The sequence below is a fragment of the Anopheles coluzzii genome, chromosome 2 (genome assembly GCF_943734685.1).
Source record: "Anopheles coluzzii chromosome 2, AcolN3, whole genome shotgun sequence".
Classification (NCBI taxonomy): domain Eukaryota; kingdom Metazoa; phylum Arthropoda; class Insecta; order Diptera; family Culicidae; genus Anopheles; species Anopheles coluzzii.
In genome coordinates this window covers 24,453,707-24,473,615 of record NC_064670.1, presented here as the reverse complement: position 1 = coordinate 24,473,615, position 19,909 = coordinate 24,453,707, and the positions used below count along the sequence as shown (strand labels likewise).

General features: G+C 47.7%; 1 protein-coding gene across 3 annotated transcripts in view; it reads right to left on the bottom strand.

Annotated features, from left to right (window-relative positions):
• The window catches only part of LOC120950966 (dipeptidase 1), a 123,394-nt gene that overhangs the window by 9,517 nt on the left and 93,968 nt on the right, over positions 1 to 19,909 (bottom strand). For all 3 annotated transcript variants that reach the window (XM_049605356.1, XM_049605357.1, XM_049605358.1), the window contains 2 exons: positions 2,070 to 2,791; positions 1,702 to 1,858 (listed from right to left, as the gene is read on the bottom strand). In XM_049605356.1, the coding sequence (XP_049461313.1) occupies positions 1,702 to 1,858; positions 2,070 to 2,224 (312 nt within the window). In that variant the 5' untranslated portion in view covers positions 2,225 to 2,791. The remainder of the gene's footprint in view (positions 1 to 1,701; positions 1,859 to 2,069; positions 2,792 to 19,909) is intronic.

The window sequence follows — 19,909 nt, the reverse complement described above, 5'->3', positions numbered from 1 at the left end:
TACAACCGGTCAGCCGTTCAGCGATGCAGCGCCGTTAGCGAGAGCGATGCGGTGCAAAATCCCTTTCCCCACCGTGCTCCGGGTGGTCATCGTGAGCGTGCCCAAAACCGGCCCACGGGACGCGCCACGGTGTAAAGCGGAAAAACTTGTTTTAGCTTTTCAACGGTATTCCATAAAATCGAAACGCCAGTGTCTTGTAAGAGATGTTGTGTTGTTTTTTGCTGTTGTTTGTGAGGGTTTTTTTTGTCGTTGCTCCAGTTTCCTTGCAGTTCCCTATCTTTGGACACTGGGAACGATGGATCGAGCGTAACGAAACAAAAAGGGCGAGAAACGAAAGAAAAGAGCGAAAAAACAACAAGACACGAAGCAAACGATAGTAAAACAGTACACAGCTCGACAACATCCATCAAACCGTCAAAAGTTACTACGATAGCCGGGGTGGTCGGTGCTAAATGAGGAGCTGAAGCATGAAATGGGGCAACACCATTTAGCGGGGCGGAGAGAAGGGCAGGCGATGGATAGAAGATTCGTTCGAAAATAGTCCGAAACGAGCGAGTTTTTATCACGTCCTCATGGCCAGCGCAACCGAACACGAACAAAGCTGATAGCACTCCCGAGGGTGGTGGTTTCGATGTTACGGACCAACCCCCGTCTTCCTCTCCCACTCATCTCCCCTGTTCCGGTTCGGCTGATACGGATGGAGACATTATTATGCTGGCACGCAGACACTGCCGACCGTTTACCGGTGCGGTGGGCGCGTGTGTTCGCCGTTCCGCCACCCATTTCCATTAAACACCCGGGGCAGTGGGGAAGATTTTGAGGATTTTGTGGGAGAGGAAAATTAGTTTCCTGTCTTGAGCGCACACACACACCCACACAAGAGCATAACAAAACAGGGTGAACAAAAAAACCCCAGTTCCGGAAGACTGTTATTGCTCGAAGCTTTCCACGCACTCAGACTCGTTTTGGGCTCGTGCCGTGGAAAGCGAGTATCCGGGACGCACAGACATTCGGGGCAAGACACTGATAGGTGATGATGACCGGGGCCGATGATGGGGTAGATGACAGCTACGGGCATTCGATGCCTTACCGGCGAGACTCCAACCGACACCGAACAGGGACAGGGACAAACGTGTTAGAAGTTTGCGCTTCGTGCTATTATCTGCCAGCAGGTTTCTCCCGTTCCGGCACGGGATGCGCACGTGGCGAACGACAAAAAATCACGTAAAACAACGGTGTCAACGGTAAGTGACGATAGTGACGATAGCACGGTCGTTGTTTTGCTTTTGTTTGCTTCCTTGCTGGCCGGCGGGAAATGGAACCACTTTCGCACCACCGGCACACTCGTTTACGATGGACGGTGTTTGCGAGTGTTCGCCGTGCTTTCCTGCTTCGTTTCCGTGCATTGACCAATTTAATGATAACTAGTTGAAAGTAATCGCCGCCGGCGCCGGCCCGTGATGTCGTCCCGGGTTTATGCTTTGGTGCAGTGTGATTAGCCGCTGCAGAGGTCCGCCGCAAAGGAAAGGGGAAGATCACACAGACAGTAACGCCCATCATTAGGTGGAGACACGCCTGGTAAGAAGCAGGTGAGCCGTGGTTGAAGTTTTCATTTTATGGGTCGTTGTTTCACGTGCCGAGCTAAAAGGGGTTCATGGCAAGAAATATCACCCCGCCCCGCTCCCACCGAAGATCACTAACCTGTGCTGAAACCATGCCTTCCTTCAAGCGTCGCAGATCCGTGTGACTCCAGGCACTCGTTGACCAGGGTGTAATGTCGCGGAGGTCCTCCCCAAATCGAAACTCTCGGAGCTGATTCTTGAGAAACTTTCGTATATTCCAGGGTAGATCGTTGTGACTGATTGTGAGGGAAAAGGCAAGACAAAAGCGAGAAATACACTCACATCAGAAGAGGAAAAGTTAAACGTAAGTTGCTAAAGTTCTTCGAGCCAATCGTGATGGTAAAGTGGTTGAGCGGGAAACAAAAAACTCATACCGTTTTTAGTGAATCATTTCATTTTTTGAGAGAGAACCCACCTATGATACTCCACCGCAACCCTTACACTTACCCATCGATTAAAGGCACTTCCTTCAGCACTTTGCGCACGATCTCCATCCGCTCCTCGAGCTGGGCGGCGAGACATGTCGAGACGAGATGGGCGATTATTGTCCAGCAGAACACTCCGCAAAGAATGAAGCCGTCGGTCGGCTTCCGGCGACGCATGGCGCCGCACTAAACGCAACGTCGCCGACGTCCTCCACGTTGCGATCGTCGCGCTTGTACCGCTTCCGGGACGGTTCACCGGTTGCCCTGGGCGGGGTTTGGTCCGCACTGTCGTCGGCAGGACCACGCGTCCACCCGGGCGGCTCCACCGGGTGGAATCGGCTGTCCGGGGGCCGAGGCCGAGGACTTACCGGTGTACGCTGCCCTGGGCCAATGGAACCAGGTGACGGTAGCGGCTCACCCCAAAACGATTGGATGAATCGAAAGATGGCGTAGAGTATGAGGATCAGGATGGTGGCGGCTGGTGCTGGCTCGGGTGTGATAAGACGAGCGTTCGCGGGCGCTGCCCACGGCTAGCGGCCCGAACCGGTGAGCTGGGCCGGGTCCGACAAAAACCGCGCGTTACCGGGCGTGTCGTTATCGATTCGAACGATCTGTGGTACCATCAACGTGGTTGATAATGATGGCATCAAGCTTTGCACCGCAGTATTCAAACCGTTCTGCTCCAAACGTACGATGCCTGCCAGCACGAGCTGATTAGAATCGAGCCGATGTGCTGTAGGGGATCTAAGAACAAAATAGAGAGCAAGAGAGCAAAATAAAAATCAACGTCAAGAAACGATAGCATCATGGTGGCAGCAGCTTTCGCCAGAAACGAACGAATCGGATTAAAATCTATTCCTGCTGAGCCAGTAGTCCCGGGAATCTTCCTATTTTATCGTCCCTTTTTGTGTATGTGTGTGTGTGTGTGTGTGTGGAAAAAGAGATCTTCCCCGGGAGTACGCAGCGTTAGACTGCAGCCGTTCCACTGCCGGTGCGCTAGCGCAAAAGTAGAACGGTACGGTAGCGGTGTTTGAACTTCATTACCGAGGCCCGGTACCCCTAACGAAGCGTTGGTTTGAACGTTTAATCAACAGTTTTCGGTAGCCCGTAATTATGGCCGCACCACCGTTCCGCGTGTGCTAGGCGAACGTGGTGCCGAGGCTGCCGCATGGTGACGTGACCAGGATGATGGGTCGATTATCATCACACCCAATCTGGCGCAGCGTTTTTATGAGATATCTCTTCGTCCCCCGCCAAGCTTGGTGGAAATCGCTGCAATTGAACCCATTTACATGAAGGGTCGTTAGCCGGTGCAAATAAGTAATGTTCGTTTCAGCGTTCGATTTCAGAGCGTAGTTTCTGCGCCCCTCCTGTACGCTGTGTACCGTCAGCAGCATAAGCTAGACAGCTGCTTGAGGCGCAGGTTTGGGTGAAGAATAAGCTTGTTGATTAGATTTCATCGCCTTATCCGGTGGCAGTGGTCTGGAAGATGGCAGGGGTTAGATTTTCACCAGCGCCAGTGCACCGAGAAGTCAAGCTTGTGGCGTCGGAGGCACAGCAGCACAGACTGTGTGGCTGAACCGTATCTGCATGAGGTCAACCGCACCGCACCCACTATGCCACAATGTGTGTACCGTGCGGTTCTTCCGGTGGGTGGAGTTGTGATTGGTTTGGCCCTCCTTTTGCATCTCATCGCACCACTGCAAGAGAAACGGTATCGCGAAAGGGGCTGCACATCATGCCATCCAAACACACAACGTCTTGGGACGGATCGGGCAGATCGGTTACTCGGTTGGCACTGGGATCGGCATGATGCAACCGTAACCGTACAGCCAGCTGCCGATGAGCTGTGCGTTATTGATCGGAAATTATCCTCTTCCGGTTGCGTCGTATCCGAACCGGGCAGGAGGCTGTTGTTTGAGTAATCGAATGACGAAGATAGACGCATCCGATGCAGCAAACCGATAAGATCGGGCATGCGAAAAGAATGCTACGTGTGAGCTGTGTGTGTGTGGGCGTGTGTTGCTGTCTGCCAACAAGCAAATAATCCACATCCGTCTGCTAAGGCGTCGCTATGGGATAACGGAAGCTGGCAAAATGGTGGGCACTGGAGCATGACCCAGAAAACTAAATTGGCACGGCAGCACGGCAGCAGTAGCCATATGCCATCATTAGCCTGCCGTAGTAGTAGGGCGTGCCGGTCGGTGCCGTGCGCTACTGGAAAGGAAACCCTCGGTCCAGCAGAGGTGGACATGAATCGCAATGAATCGTCTTTCTTGCCCGAGGAATGATTATTTGTGAATGATATACGAAGCCTTCGGGGAGCATGTGCGTTTGAGCCTTCAAACATGAGAATGTGCTGATTTGATTGCACTCGTGGGAAAGCGCTGAAATAGATTTACGATCAACTGTGAGGTCCTGTTTGTTCTCGGAACGGGGTTGATTGAAGAATATTACGGATTTACTTTGCAGTGCAGTCGGTATTGATTCTTGTTACAAAATACGGCCAGATTCGAATACGTGGTCGTACTTGCAAGGAAGCTGAGAAGGCAAGTAGAAAGGATTGCATACATTCTGGCGTTTACGGCTGCACCGGTGCGGCGAATAGACGCGCGTCACCTGAATCAATAAAGCCAGCATTATGCAAAGGTTGCCATTCAACTCTCGGAGCTGAAAACTTTGCAAACACACACACACACACAGTCGACCGAAGCGTGAACTCGCACAGGAAACTTTATCATAATATGACGCTCCAGAGAGCGCGAGGGAGAGGAAAAAAACTACCATTCCTCCTTCTGTTTCTAAGGTCGAACAAAATGTGGCAGAATGTTGCAGCGCTTTGGTATGGCTCGGGTAGCAACGGTGGCATAATCAAAATGGGAATAGCTATCAGCTTTAGTGTCTTTACCAATTTCCAGCCCGACCCTAACCTTCGGTGGTGGTGGTGGTGGCCATAAAACGGAACTACCGGCAGTGCTACTGCTACCACTACAGACAGCATCTCCGGCTGCACGGGGTTTTCGGGCAGCCGTAAAATGGAGGAAAAAAAAGAAGTTCGACATGCAATTCCTATCACGCACTACCGGCACAAAGTTGTACGACCCGGGCCCGCGCGGATGGGGAGTTTTTTGTGTGTGTGGATTTTACCGTCCTTTTTTTACACTTCCCTATCCCGGCTTTGCCCACAGCTGAACCGTGTCTTGTGCACCGCACTCGGAAGGATGTTCGGTTTCATCGAACTTCATGTTGTGACGATGATCGTTGCAATCGAATGAAGTGTCCGTGCGGGGGAAAAAAACTGGCGGGAAGTGCACACCATAACCCTACGGTTGCAAGGGGCACCAGATTTTGCCCCCAAAACTATCCTTGCCGGCTTGCCACGGTACGGTTGCGGCCAACTTTATCACAGACTCGCACATAAAGTTGAGCCGACTGAATGTGCGGAGAAAGAGCAGTGCAAAAAAAAAAGGAAAGAAAAGAATCTCAATCGTACCGCTCAACCGTCTCCTCTCCCCTCTCGCAACCTCCACGATGTGCATATTTATGTGTCATATGGTAAAATTGATATTTTTATCACCCATCTCTATCAAAATTCCATTTGTAACATTTCCATTCTGTTCGATGCACACACACACACAGCAGACCGTTGTGCAAAGTGCATTTGAACGGGGTCGTCCTTTGGCTGCCGAACCGTTACTGCTACGTTACGTACGTTCTGGAGCGGCTGTAGCGGCTAAGATGAGCGGCATTTTCGTTCGCTCGATACTACGGTGGCGTTAAGGTTCTGAGTTTGGGAGGAACCTCTTCTAAATGCATTCCGTTTCGTTACGCTTGGCACAAAAGGGGCCTGGCATGAAATAGTGCAATCATTTCTTGGCAGACATTTTCCCATCCCGCTCCTCCTCGGTTGTGCAATGACGGTGCAGACTGGAAAAGGGATAGTTGCGCTGGACGGAGGAGGTTCGAGAGTTCGAGAGAGCTACCAAAAAATCTGCTTTTGTGACACCATTAAAGCGTTCTTTATGAACTATCACAACGTCATCAGTTTTGCGGTGCAACGCTTTGATACGGATCGTTAAAGCGGCAAGCGCGTTTGCCGAAGCTTGGGGCCTTGCGTTGGCACGAGCTAACGTTAGCAGTAAGCTCGAACGCTCGACCAGCTTCATTAGGGGCAGCCCGAAATTGCGCTTGTATAGTATTTTTATGAGCCTTTTAGATGGCTTAGATGAACCACTTATCGAGTAGAGCAAAACGGGTGGAATGGTACTTATTTTTTCATTCTATTTGCGTTGTGACAGTTTGTCATACTTAATGTGTTATGTGGTAATGCTTTTAGCAAATTCAAAATCATTTTCTTTTAACGTTCAATTTTACTAAACAAAAAGTAACAGTTTCGTACACAAAGTAGAGAACGAATCCAATAATCGAAAGTCAACAAGCTAATCCAAAAAGTAAACTGCAAACAATATCGTCCAAAACCAAAACTTGCCACCACTTGCAACAGTACCGCACACGCTACAATATCGCTCGCTACAGTGGGGGTGAAATTGCGTCTTGTATAAAATGGATGGGTACAGTGATAAGAAAAGGAAGAATCAGGCTTGTATGATGAATGGGCTGGAAAAATCGTTCGACCACTCCACGGTTGGTGCCACGGAGCGGAGATATCCGAATGGCTAGGCGTAGTCCTTCTCGCTTGTTTATTCGCTAGCACGTTTGTCTCTCGGGGTATTTATTCCTTCGTTTTGGTCCGTTTACAGTGAGCATACGGATGGCCAGACAAGATGGCTGCAACAGCAGTGGGTAAAGAAGCCAGTGTAGTACCGCCGGCGGGCATATGGTTGGCTGCTACTCATGCAAGCGTCAGTAAAGCGCTTCCACCTTCCACCGGCACACATGCACACGCAAACGGTAAAGCTTCACGTGTTGCTCGAGCAATTGTGCACAAAAGCGCTTCTCGAGTAGCTCGAGTAGTGCGGGAAGTGCGCGGCTTGATGTGGTCTACACTTGTGCGGTCGGTTTGAAGAATCGAAACGCCGGCTACGGAGCCCGGGCCGACTGTCGATTCCAGGGCGTCCATTCCCGCTTGAATGGCAAAGGGGTGAGTAAAAAAAAAAACGGATGGCAAAGGCATTTTCTGGCCGGGGCAACTCGAGCCGCTTTACAATAGTGAAGCGTTCTTACGCGACCATCCTACCGCCGAACATACATAACGGTTACGGAAGCTCGTGTTTGCTCGGTGGGCCCGGTATGCCGGTTATGTATGATAGGAATTCATCTATTGTACGTGAAGCTACTGATTTATGCAACGTTTTTGATCTTTATGGCACGGTAATTTTTTTCCCTTCATGCGACAACAATTCATTGAGGCTAAGTGTGTGTGTGTGTGTGTGAGTATAGAAAATGGGGAAGGTCGGCTTGCTCGAATGGTGCACGGAAAGGGAAACTGTTGAAAAACAACGCGCACATGAAGAACAAATAGCCGCTAGCTCGATGTGGCAATCACCCACAGATGGAGAGATAAGCGGTAAGCGTTTCCGTTTCGCGTAAAGGGTGACATTTTTTTTTTATTTACGGTAGGTGGTGGATTTTTACCTTTTCAACTGAACGTTTCATTTATTTTCTTTGGTATGCACGAATCTGTTGTTCTACCGGAGCTAGAAAGGTTGTATATGTGAGATTACACATGCTTTTGAGGAGTTAGATGAGTAGAGCTTGGATGTAGAAATATAGTATTTTTCGAAATACACAACCAACGTACGTCGGTTAACTTGCAGCATAAACGTACGGCTCGATGCAAACAAAATTCAAAAAGCAAAGGAAAATTCTCCATAAATGTCACCAATTAAATAGATTGGCCTTTAATTCGGTGGTAACACGAAACACTTGTTATCCCGAATTACGACCAATATCCGCATCATAATCGTCACAGCGAGCTGATCATCTAAGCTTAAAGCGAACGCAACCGCAAACCCCGATTAATGGAGACGCCCGGTGCATAGTGTCCACCTGGGCCTTTGAAGGGAAAAGTTTGTTCGACCACGGCTGCCAAACCACAATTGCCGTGATTGGACAGTGAAAGTTTAAGTACATCCGTCCCTTAAAACCAAAACCGCAACCGATGAAAGATTGAATCACCCTCGGAAAGGGAGATCAAAACCCCCGTCCGTCGGTTCCCAACAAACCACCGGCAGATAAAATCGATAATGAAAGCTAAAATCACCGTCTGATCCGACATCAATCGGATAGAAGCTCGCTATTTTTATGTGTGCGGGAGTGTGTTTGATAGAATGGGAGAAGAAAAAAAAACGATCCATTTCGGGTGAGAAAGCAAACTCCCCTCGTCTAGGCCACATCAATCAAAAAGCCTTTCAAAACTATATCGAACATTTTTGATAAATTATCGGAAGTGATCCATTTTTGCTTCTTTTGCAAGGTGTTTTTTCCTCTTCATATTGAGCGATGAGATGGATTGGTTCGAGATACTATCGGGCTGGTCCAGCTCGAATTGGTGCTCCAAGCAGTCCCTTTAGGGGATACGGGATTAAACTGATTGCGGGACGAAGAATGCTTCCGAGAAGCCATCGTTGCTTTTGCATTTCAATTTAGCTGCATTTAGAATTCGATTCGTCATTTAAAGAATCAATCATGGTCGAAACGTGTCGTTGAGAGTGAAAATGTGTGTATTTCCATTTATCAAATCACTGCTCTCGCTTCTCCGCTCCCAAAAACTCAACCCTTAATTGAATATGACTGATAAAAGGATCACTAATGCAGCAAAACTGTTGTGTTGGGTGGCGAAAAATCGTTCCGGTGTGAGAGACAAAGGGTAGCGGCTGCTCAACATAAGCTTGCTGTGCTGTTTCAAGCTTCCCTGTCACGTACCGAGCAAGCTGACGTGCAGAACAATACCACCTATCTCGTTTCGCTCGTTCCTTGCAAACACCCACTCACCCATTCTTCACGCAAACAACCCCGTACAGAGCAACTCGAAACATGTCATTTCCATATCGCAGCTTACCGATCTTGTCCGACAATTGCTGTGACGTCTTAAACTATCGTAACAATGTTAATTTTATTTCTCTGCTCGAGTACTTTATCGTGCCAAAATTTGTTCTCCGCCTCGCACAAAGGGCTTTGCAGAACTTTTGTGAATCTTCTGCTCTCTCCTCTCCACATCCACTCATGTCTCGCTCCTTTGAGCAAAGAGACACACAAGCAAGGCCCGCCACGCATATGGCTTTATCGTCAGCGCATTATCGTCGACAGCATTTTTGCGGAGCGTCGAGCAACAAAGTTCCCGCCACGAGGTACGTGAAACTTACGCTGAGACTCTTTGAGTAGCTCCAAAGGTTTGTGTTAAACCCCGTTTGCCCCGTCCGGTCTCCAACTGCGTGAACTGAGCTGCTTCTGTGGAGTTCTTTTTTCTTCCCCCTGTTTCAACTTATATCTCACTTTTCGTGCTGATAACCTTTTACGTCAAGGTTTCCACGGCTCGCTGTGATCTGCGAGTCACACTTAATCCCCACACACATATATACACACCCACCTATGATGCTCATTCCCATTGCTTCTTTCTTGTTAAGATAACAAGAAAGGGGGGAGAACGCAAAGCAAAAAAAAATATCAAACTTTCCCTTCGAGTACCGGCCGAATGTGCAACTGGGGGGAAAAAAAATACTCACAACGATCACCAAGAGAGGAAAAAAAGAACAAGAGTGACGGAGAGAGATAGAGAAAGAGACCACAGGAGATAAAAAATAAAATGCATCAACTGCAGGCAACGGTGGCACTAAATTGTCAACGTGGTGAACTTTTGTCCGAGTTGGCCGGAAAACGGGTGGCCGACAATGGTAAAGCGGGACACCAAACCGCCCGGGAGATAGTGGTGTCATTTTCATTAGAAACATTTTCAACCCCCTTCACTCCCCTTTTGAACCACACCCACACTCAGCTCATCCAGTCTGGATTTTGCAACGGATAGCCGGTTTGTTTAAGACAAGCAGCCCCCAGCCCGACAATCTTGTAATGGTCGCAAATGAAGCAAAAACTTTACCGCCAGAGATGCACGACGTAGGTACGCAAAAAAGGGGGTAAATATCACGTGGTTAAGCGACTTAGCTCGGGTCACCATTCATACAGCAAGTGAGCGAGCTAAAAGTGTCGGGGCGGGTGCGAAAAAAAAAATAACACTATGTGTATGTTGTTATCCGTGTTGGAGTTAACATAAAAGTTAGTGCAATAGCGCTAGCAGTTGATAATTAGTTTTATATCCGCACCGGGGACACACGGTGCGGTGAAACGTTTTGTAAACTTTCGCCAGTAATAGCTCGTCGTTAGATGGGGATTCACTTGCGTTTTAGCTGCTTTTTTGCCATGCCAGCGCCAACATTTATATCCCCTTTTGTCGTTCGTGATCGCTGGCACTGACGTGACACAGGATCTTTTGATAGCACACAAAAAAAAATAGCCACCCAGACACAAAGATACACACCGCGCCGCCGGTCAGGAAAAAGGTGACAAAAGAGCAGTAAAAAAAAATCGACCATCTAACGTGACCGATTACGTTGCCCCGGTGAGCCGGTGCAGTGTTGTACCCATGTCAGACAGCTAGCACGGTCTCAGCTATTAATACTTTGCGATGAAACTTGGCAATGATTACACCGCTTGGTACCGCAGTTCACCCCACCGCGATAGTGGAGATTTGACAATTAGTTTTTAATAGCAGAGTTAATTTTTGCTGCAAGCTTCTCAGCCACCCATTTGCTTGCTTTTCCAGCAATCCATCCACCATCGTGCGCGGCGAGCAACGAGGGACAGATGATAATTGCCCAGCGTCTCTTACGGTTGCCCGGGTTACACACAGTGCCGCGATGTAGTACTCGCCTTCACGCGTACGCTTCGAGCTTGAGTTGCGTAAGTTTTGCACGTAATTTAATCGGGATAACTCATGACCTGCTCCGAGCACTGCAACCAAGCCATATTCATCAACTCCCTCGACGGTGCCAGGCGGCGTACAATTGAACCTGGTCTACAGACACACATCACGTAACTACGTTTGCCAGCGAGCTGAAGTTGCGCGTTGAAAAGTGAGTGAAAGAGTGTAGCACTCTCCCCGTGAGTCTCAAGAGGGCTTCAACTGCCACAAGGGTAATTACATTTAGAAGTTTGAAGAGCATCGTATGCATGCTCGCTGACGTGCATCGTTTCGGGGGCCCGGTCTTTTACCAGCCAACACACCGACCCTACCGACCGATCTACCGCCAAAACCGGGTGCAAAAACGGACGACACCAAATTGGCCATAAAACCGGCGTAAAGCATATTTTATTCGCCACGTGTATTTGTCTTCATTCCCGTGACGTTCGTTTATTTCACTTTCTCCCTCTCCCTCTCTCTCTCTCTCTCTCTCTCTCTCTCTCTCTCGCCGTCCCACCACAATCACAATCGATTGAACATCGTGTCTATGCGTGTGACTATGTATATGTGAATGTGTGTCTGTGTGTGTGTGGCATTTTATTTGGCATGTTTCAGTGCGGCCATGCATGAAATGGAGAAAACGGCACAGCATTTTGGCACAGTGTTTGGTCACAACTGTGAAAACATTAAACACGCTCCCGGTTTTGCTCGTTGTTCGTTGCTTTCGGGCTCGAACAAAAAAAAAAAAAAACGTATGCTTTTTTATAGCCTTCCCTCCTTCCCCGCTTCACGTGTGCGGCGGTGTTGCATCCGCATACGGGATTGGGATTCCGCCTGGGATGGATGAAGGCAAGGATGAACAGCGAAATATGTCTTCCGAAAGGGAAGACCTGCTCCCTTGCCCGACCGCTCCGACACCGACAAAGGCGATGGAATGTCGTGTGCGCCGGGCTGCAGGCGAACGAATTGACTGCCTGGTTTCTGGGCAGGCGGAATTGCATACATTCCGGCGCATTTTGCGACCCGGCCCGACCGGCAGACCAGTCCGACCGGTCCGGTCAAATAATGTTTCTCTTTTCACGTGTCATCTACCTTATCTGGGATGGCAGCGCCTTTTTTGTTGCTGTTGTGTGATCGTTTCTTGCACGTTCCTCCTGTTCGCTTGAATCAAAACTATGGGTCCAACACATAGTTTCCGAGGGTTTCAGGGTGGAAAAAAACTCCCCCGCACCCGGACTAACAACAATCACACGACGGATGATTGCAAGCGGAATCGGGAAGCGCAACACAAAGTGTCCTCGTTGCGTTGGTTTGGTTGTTGTGCGACGTTTCTTTTTGCCGTTCATTTCTGTGCCTTCCGGCGACCGAGAGAGGAAGCCAGAGAAAGGCAGAGAGAGAGAGAGAGTGAGAGGCACAGATATAGTGCGCGCGGAGACCACACAAGTTGCAGCCGTGCTGCAAAAACCATAACCATAAAAATGAAATCCCTCTGTATAAATAGGGACCCATTGGAAAACAATTCGTGATAAATTACCATTTGTTATCGTTGTCGGGCGAGCGGAAATTTATTTGTTTGTTTTTGTAGTGTGTGCGCTGTTTTTTGTTTTGTTTTTGTTTCGTTCTGTTCGTTTGTTTGTTTTGCTGCTTCCTTTTGCCCGTGGCGCTCCACCTTTCTGCTTCACGCCAAACCAGTGCATCTTCGGCTCGGTGAAATGATGGTTATGGTTGCACCTTTTCCCATTTTGAAAGGATTTTCCTCGCAATGAAATGAAGAGAAATGAGTCGTTGTTTTCTTCCCTCTCCCGTTGCCGGTTGCAGTTCGTTAGTGAAGTTTTCCGATGCCGTATTGATTTTGTCTTAAGGGAGTATGGAAACTGGACGGCTTCAAATCAATCGCATGGTGGGTGAGTAAATTCGTTGGAATGGAAATAAAGCCCCTTTTTTGGGAGGGGATATCGTTTCACCGAAAAAGTGTGGCTTTTAAGGGGAATTAATAACAATGAAAGCGTGTGTGTTGGATCTGGTGATTAAAAAGGTAGAAGAAGATGGGATGAAATATGTTTCGCGGAAACAAACATGGAACGTGCAGTACGCTGTTCGGCTGAATACAGCATGTGCGAGCGGCAATATTTACCGCATATCGGTTGTTCATAAAAGCATTGAGTGATTGTTTCGTTTTTGTTGTTTTTTTAGCCCTTTAACAAATATACAGTGGTTCATTTTTTTTAATGGTTTTTTTTTCTCATTTGTGGCGTTGTGGAAGGAAAATATTTGTATATATCACTTATTTTGATTGCATTATCCCAAAAAAGTGTGAAGCACAACCTGTTTTATCATGCTGCATTGCAAACAACAGAAAATCATATTTTTCTTTCACTTTGATTGTATCCGTACTGTTGAATATTAGGGTCATACGTAGACACGCTTTGTACAACATATTTTGTAGTATTTGCTTGCAGTTTGCATACATATAAGGCTAATAATCTTCTCTACTAGAAATTTAAACAAATAAAAAAAAAATGACTACATACATGTTTTTATATCATATCCGAGCATTTTGATTGACACAATCGATTAGCTTTCTATGAAAATGTCGAATTTTTTTACATTTCACAACTCGCAAACTCGTTCTCTTTGTGGAGCAGTTCCTGAACGATGCCGTGTGGTTTTATGATCCTTCTCGGCGCACCGAAACGCTGTCGCGTAGTAAAGAAAGGAAAATAACACTTTTATTGTACGCATTTTAACTTCCCACATGATTGATGGGAGGGGCGCACCAACACCGACCCGCAAGCAATCGAATCGAGTGACACCCGGTGTGGAATATTTTACAACGCAACGCTCGTCCTGAACCGCTGGTGGGTGGCTGTGGGTGGCAAAACGGTACAAACGGGTGTCACCCACACACATACCAACTACTCGCGGGAGGATCGTTGTGCTGTAGCATAATCATCAACTGTGATCCCGGCCAGTGAACCAAAACCCGTTTGAAGTGATCTCACGGTGGGAAGAGTTTCCACAAGGGCACGACACCTCGTCGGGAGCAAAAAAAAAAAAAAGGAAAGCATGTTTGGTGCAAAGGTGCCACCCAGCAATACGCATCACGGGTTGGGAAGGTTGGGGCACATAAGCTTTGCGCGCTAACGAAATGCTTTGGTTGTTACGCTTGCTTGCACGCTAAATGATGCGCGGCGGCATAAAACGTTAAGAGACCGCAGCAGCCTCGCCGGTGGAGGTGTGCACGCGCTACGGTAGGTGTAAGCTAATGTTTACTGTTTGGCAGTTGTTAGCTTTTCTCACCGTGGTACGTGCGAGGTACGGTTGAAGTGTAGGAGTGCTTGAATGCTTCCCTCCACTTGGCGTACTTGCTCCAGCCGAAGGTGCACGGATTTGTTTTTGGGTGGGCAGACGAAATCAAACTACTTCACTGCTGCCTACCCGTTTCCGAGACACACGCCAGCCTAGGTGCCCTTTGCATCACTGACCTGGTACTGGTGCGGATGCGCAATGGTTCCCAGCCTGGAGGAGGTTGTGTTGTTGAATAATGCTTGCGAAAGTTTCACAAGTTTAGTACCACCGTCGTGCCCTGGGGCGGTGGAAATGGACGGGATCTTTGCCGCGCTTTCTTGGCATGAAACATGACGAGCCAACGCCATGCTGAGACGAACAGTGCTGTGTAGGATCAGCACCGGTAGCGCACGTCGAGGAAATCTAATCACAAACAAAGAAAACTTTCATCTTTACCCCTTTCCCTCGACCACGCACCACGCACAACAAAAAGGGCCCCGAAGGTGTTGTATGTAATTCGCGCAGGAACAGTTAGGTTGATTGTTTAGCCCGAAAGTATGCGTAACCGTGTACGGGTAGGATTGTTTTCGGCAGTGTTGTGCAAAACGGGGCGGGTTTGCAAAAACAATGGCAATCGTGACAAAATTTCATTAATCATCCGAACAATTAGTGGTGCGCACAGCGAGGTGTGAGTGAGCGCAAGAGTGCGCCAGTCAAATTTATCGCCCTTTATGCCGGGGACTCATTTATCTCCACTGCGGTGGCTGTTTTGAGCAATGGAGCTTCACGGAGGATTACAATTTCTTGAGGTGGGATTTGGTTGCTTTTTTTGTAATACGAGCTGTCTGGCTGGTTTGAGATTGGTTGGTGCAGAAGATAATTATGCAAAGCGGGAGCGATTTCAAGTCTTATTATATAATGTGCTTGTTTCAACCTCGCGCCATCCATTTAAATCTTGAATGATGAGTTTCAAACAACCATTTTACGCTTACCGAATCTCCCGGTTTTGATGAAGTAACGAAACTGCCTGCTCATCCCAAAATGAAAAAGCAATTTTATTGATCGACCAATGGGCTTAATGAACCGTGCCGTGGTGGCCGTCTTTCCGTGTTGACTTTTCGGTTGTCTCTCTGTCTCACTCGCACACAGGGCTCAGTCCTGTGAAAAGGAAACCCCCCACGCGAAGGGAATATAAAACTGTATTTAAATATCAGATTAACATCCTAATCGTAAACGATTACGACTGGCGGCCTCGGAAGGCTTTGCCACGCGCCAAGGATAATGGCGACGAACGGTGTGACAGTCATGATTTGGATGATTTTTAGCACAAATGAAAAGAGAGTTGACAGGGTGAGTGGGTGCGAGGTGCGGAAGCCCCACCACCCATTCGCAGGGAAAGAGGACGGGTGAAGCGAGCCCGGGGGTTGTACTGTGGTGTGCGGCATCGATGAAAACACGCGGAGGTGGGAGCTGCAATAAAAGAAAAGCTCGCCTCCGCATCCTTTCCGTCCGACGCGCGCGCGCGTTCGTTAGCTGCGCGAAAGTACGCCGTCAGGCGGAACGACATTGCGGCAGATTTTCATCTTAATCTTCATTTCTTCTCTGCTCACAATTAGAGGCGACGAGAAGGGAAGGTGATGATGGGGCGGCGGTGCGCTGTAACGGGTTTGCAGGAAGTTGTCCTGTCGATGGCGTTGCTTGTAATTAAAACATTAATCATGCATCGTTGCCGTTTAATGCGCAGGGCATTAATTGCTGTTGGGCATTGTTTCGCGCTGCTAAGTGGCGTGAAAAGCGAGCGAAACAATGACGCGGGACAAACGTGGGGTTGCACGGTTGTGCTGGGGAGGAGCGTGGGGAGCGAGCAAGAGGCAGGAGAATCTTTGACGGTAAAAGCGGCCATGGCGCGAAGTTTAAAGAATGTGTTGGAAGCGAAAAAAAAAAAACAAAATTGTTGAGATTATTTTTAGCGACTTTGACAGCGATTGACTTTTAGGAGGGAGATGTATGAAGAGAAGGGATTGTTTGCGTGGTATGTTACATTATTTTGCAGTGATATGCATTGTTGACAGTTTTGAGCAGTTTTTTTTCTTGTAAAACAAACTCAAGCTCAAGCTCAAGCCGTTTTTAAAGACAAAGCGTAATCTTTTTTTATTGGTCTAACCTGGCACAGTCATGCTTGGAATACATTATCTAGTAATTCTATGAACTAATAGTAACGAGCTTAATTTGAAATCACTTGCAAATCATCGTTACAATACGTTGGACAGAAATCTTAAAAGACATAAACATTAGATGGAAATAGCTACAGCATCCCAGGTCAGCTCAGCAAACCCTCAACAAGCGCAGCAGTTGCCCGTGATTTAATTAGAGCTGCAAACTCTTGAAGGCTGCATTCTACTGCACACAACTCAGCACCGGATGCAACTGCCAGTGTGCAACGCTGGCCGCGGAAGTAGTCCCGGGGTTGGAAGACACCGTCCAACAGTCCACACAGTGCATTGGCCGCGTAAGGTAATTGGATCGTGAGATTTAATCAATGCAGCCGACACCGCCAGCTGAAGCGACGATGGGAAAGTAGAGCAAACGTCAGAACCATCGCAGAAATTGAAATGAACGGCGATCCTGAAGCGACGCAGTGTTTCGCATGCCGACCAAGAAAATCCACTCTTCGCCATTCGGGACGATGTCTGGCGTCGGTCGTACTACTCTGCTCACCCAGCAGCAACCGGGGGCTTCATTTTGAAGTGCAATTGTGTGTCGCACAGGTGGATGCACAACGACAAAGGGTCGTTGGGGCGGGAACCGAATCAGCGCTAGCGCTAGCACCGGCTTCTCTGGGCTGTGCCCTGGTTACGGCCATTTCCGGTTTGAAGTTGCGCAAAATTTGTCTCCATTTGGGTTGAATTGCTATGGGAAAGTGCTCACCAAGCTGGGCAACTGGTGGCAACGGTGTTGAGATGGTTCGTTTTTCCCTTGACCGGCAACGCGTCGAAAGACGGTAAAGGTAAAGAAATGGGTTTCTTCTTCGAGCAACGGTAAGGGTTTTGCTGCTGCTTTTTTCTTGCTGAAGACTGCTTGCAACTTTCTTACCGTTGCTTTTGTCGGTCGATACACTGTGAAAATGTTTGCATGGGGGCGAAAAGGACGGAACGTGTAACGTGGTTTTCGCAGAATGACAGAACAATTTCAATTGTTGTTTCATTTCTGTCCGATAAATGAGTAAATGGCGAAGCGACGGTTCCCGATCACGATTGGATGGCGGGCGGTCTTTGTCGAAGCGATAATGGGACGCTTCCGAAAGGGAAACGGAACACGGTTGAAAGCGAATGGGAAAGTTTAAATTATGTTTCTTTGCTAAAGTGCTCGGGGCACTCGGCTACGGTTGAATTGGATCAGAGTTTTTGAGGTGGAGCCTTCGACTGTTGCTGCCAAAGTGTGGTTTTAATGCGATTGGTACAAGATTTTGCTACGATTGTGGAAGATTCGTTTTGCGACGCAGATTGTTGCTTAAAAAGTCGACTGTAGTTGTGTGAATTATTGCATACTCATCTAAATTGACTTGCTCGAAATGGTTTGAGAGTGCATGAAGACTTATTAGAATACATTGAAATCCTTCAGATCATATATCTATGAAGTCAAAGCCAAGTTCTGATAGCCTGGAACATGTTACCCAATCTTTTGTGCAACTTATAGGGTTTACCAGGAGTTCTCATAGCTGTGGGACACTTTATTGAGTCTTTCTTAAGTGAAATAAAACATAATGTAATGGGAATTGGACTCTATAGCACTGGACAAATTGCTGGGAAAATCCAATAAGAATTTCAAAGAAGCCTGTCTAAATAGGGTGCCATGAGTCCAATTTACAGCATATGAAGTTCACTTCGTATAAGAAAGATTCAAGGAAGAGTCCCACAATTATGAAATTTCCAGGAAAACTCTGTAAAAAAAACTTATTACTTCAACTGGGTTATCTACCTTTAGACTAGATCAACTTGAAGCATGAGTCAATTTATGAAGTCTTATATCCCCTATACTTTAACTGCATTACTTTTATTTGTTTTAATTAACTAAACAATAATCTTATAAAATGCTTTAAATCACGAAATAAATAATCACGAAGATTGTTTGGGCTATGTACGCATCGTGGAATATGCTCGAAACCTTCTTCTAGCATCGGTACAAAAACACTCCAATTGTATAATTCAGTTCCTTTTCCTTTTCAACGCAACAAAAAGTAAAAAACTAAATGATTGACATTCCATTGACGTTTGCGAAGCAAAGGGCGCAAAGCTTTTTTCTCCACGATATTCGCTGTTACACGATCCTTGATTAGATATAAATCATGTTATCAGTTTCTGCACCCAAAAAAAAAAAAAAAAAAGAATTACAGAAAAGGCTATCGCCGCATTCGATCAACTGAAACCGATCCAGATTGGATCAGCTTCCCTCCCCGGTGTGCCTACTGGTATAGGAAAGTAAATACTTTCCATTGACGAATCCCCACCCAAAGCCGGCCCACGACCCAATGCCAATGACTAGTTGCGCAAAAATAAAAACGCAATGAACCAAAAACGCAACCGAAAATCGGCTCGGATGGTTCAAATGTCAAACCGAATCACGTCCACCGATTCGCCATTACGGCTACACAAGTGCTTCGAATTTATTCCCCCATTTCGCGGTACCATTTCACCATGTCCCGAAGGGGCTGCCGACGTTTTAGAACAGCGCAACAAAAGATCGGCACTCTAGATTTCCTTCCCCTTTGCTATGGCCGTTGCAAAGCAAAACTTCTTACCGTTGGTGGGTGTTTTTTGTATTGCGTTTGCCAGTGCCAGCTCTTCCTCTTCTCCTGCTCCATGTTCACCCGTCGGCTCACATTGACGAGCGAGCCGTAAATATTGTGCGCTGTTGCGTGTGTACATGACCGCACGTTCCGATGGGTACGCAGCTGGAATAAATTAATCCTTGCAAAACATGAGCGACTGGCATTGTCCCGGCACTGAGGTTGGGTCAAATGATTGGCTGTTCCGTTTGGCCGAGCGGCACCAGGTTGTTCCGTTCGTTCACCGTCGTTCGTCTTCGTCTTCGTCGTCCCTGCTCCGGGGGCACAGACTGGGAGCTTCTGTTCGGCTTGGAAGCGCGTGGAAAAATGTATTAAACCCATTGCTCCAATCGTTTGCGTTTCATCTAGCCGACCGATACAGCAGGCGGCCAAAGCAGGCGGCCAAAACCGGCATGGTGTATGGTGTATGGTAAAGTAAATGGTTCGCAAAAATTAGGTTGTAATTTATGACTTTAAATTATAAGAAATTAAAGCGCACCCGGGCAGCGGGGTTCAATGGCCCGGCGAGTTGGGAGTACCAGGAGTGTGGCAGTTCATTAACGGTGTGATTTATTGCACGATTATTACAATTTCAGTGCGCGTAAATATTCGGACGTGATCGGGAGCGGCAAAAGCACACGCACACACACACACACACACTTACTCCTGGTTTTAATGGAGGCGCCCAGTACGTTATGGCACAGGTAATGTTCGTTAAAGGGAAAGTTAATGATTTTTGAATACAGATGCGTGGTTGGTGGCAGAAAATCGATCGGTTAGAAGGTTTTGCTTCTGCAGCTGTAAAGCGTGTGTTCCAGCTTCTTTAGTATGA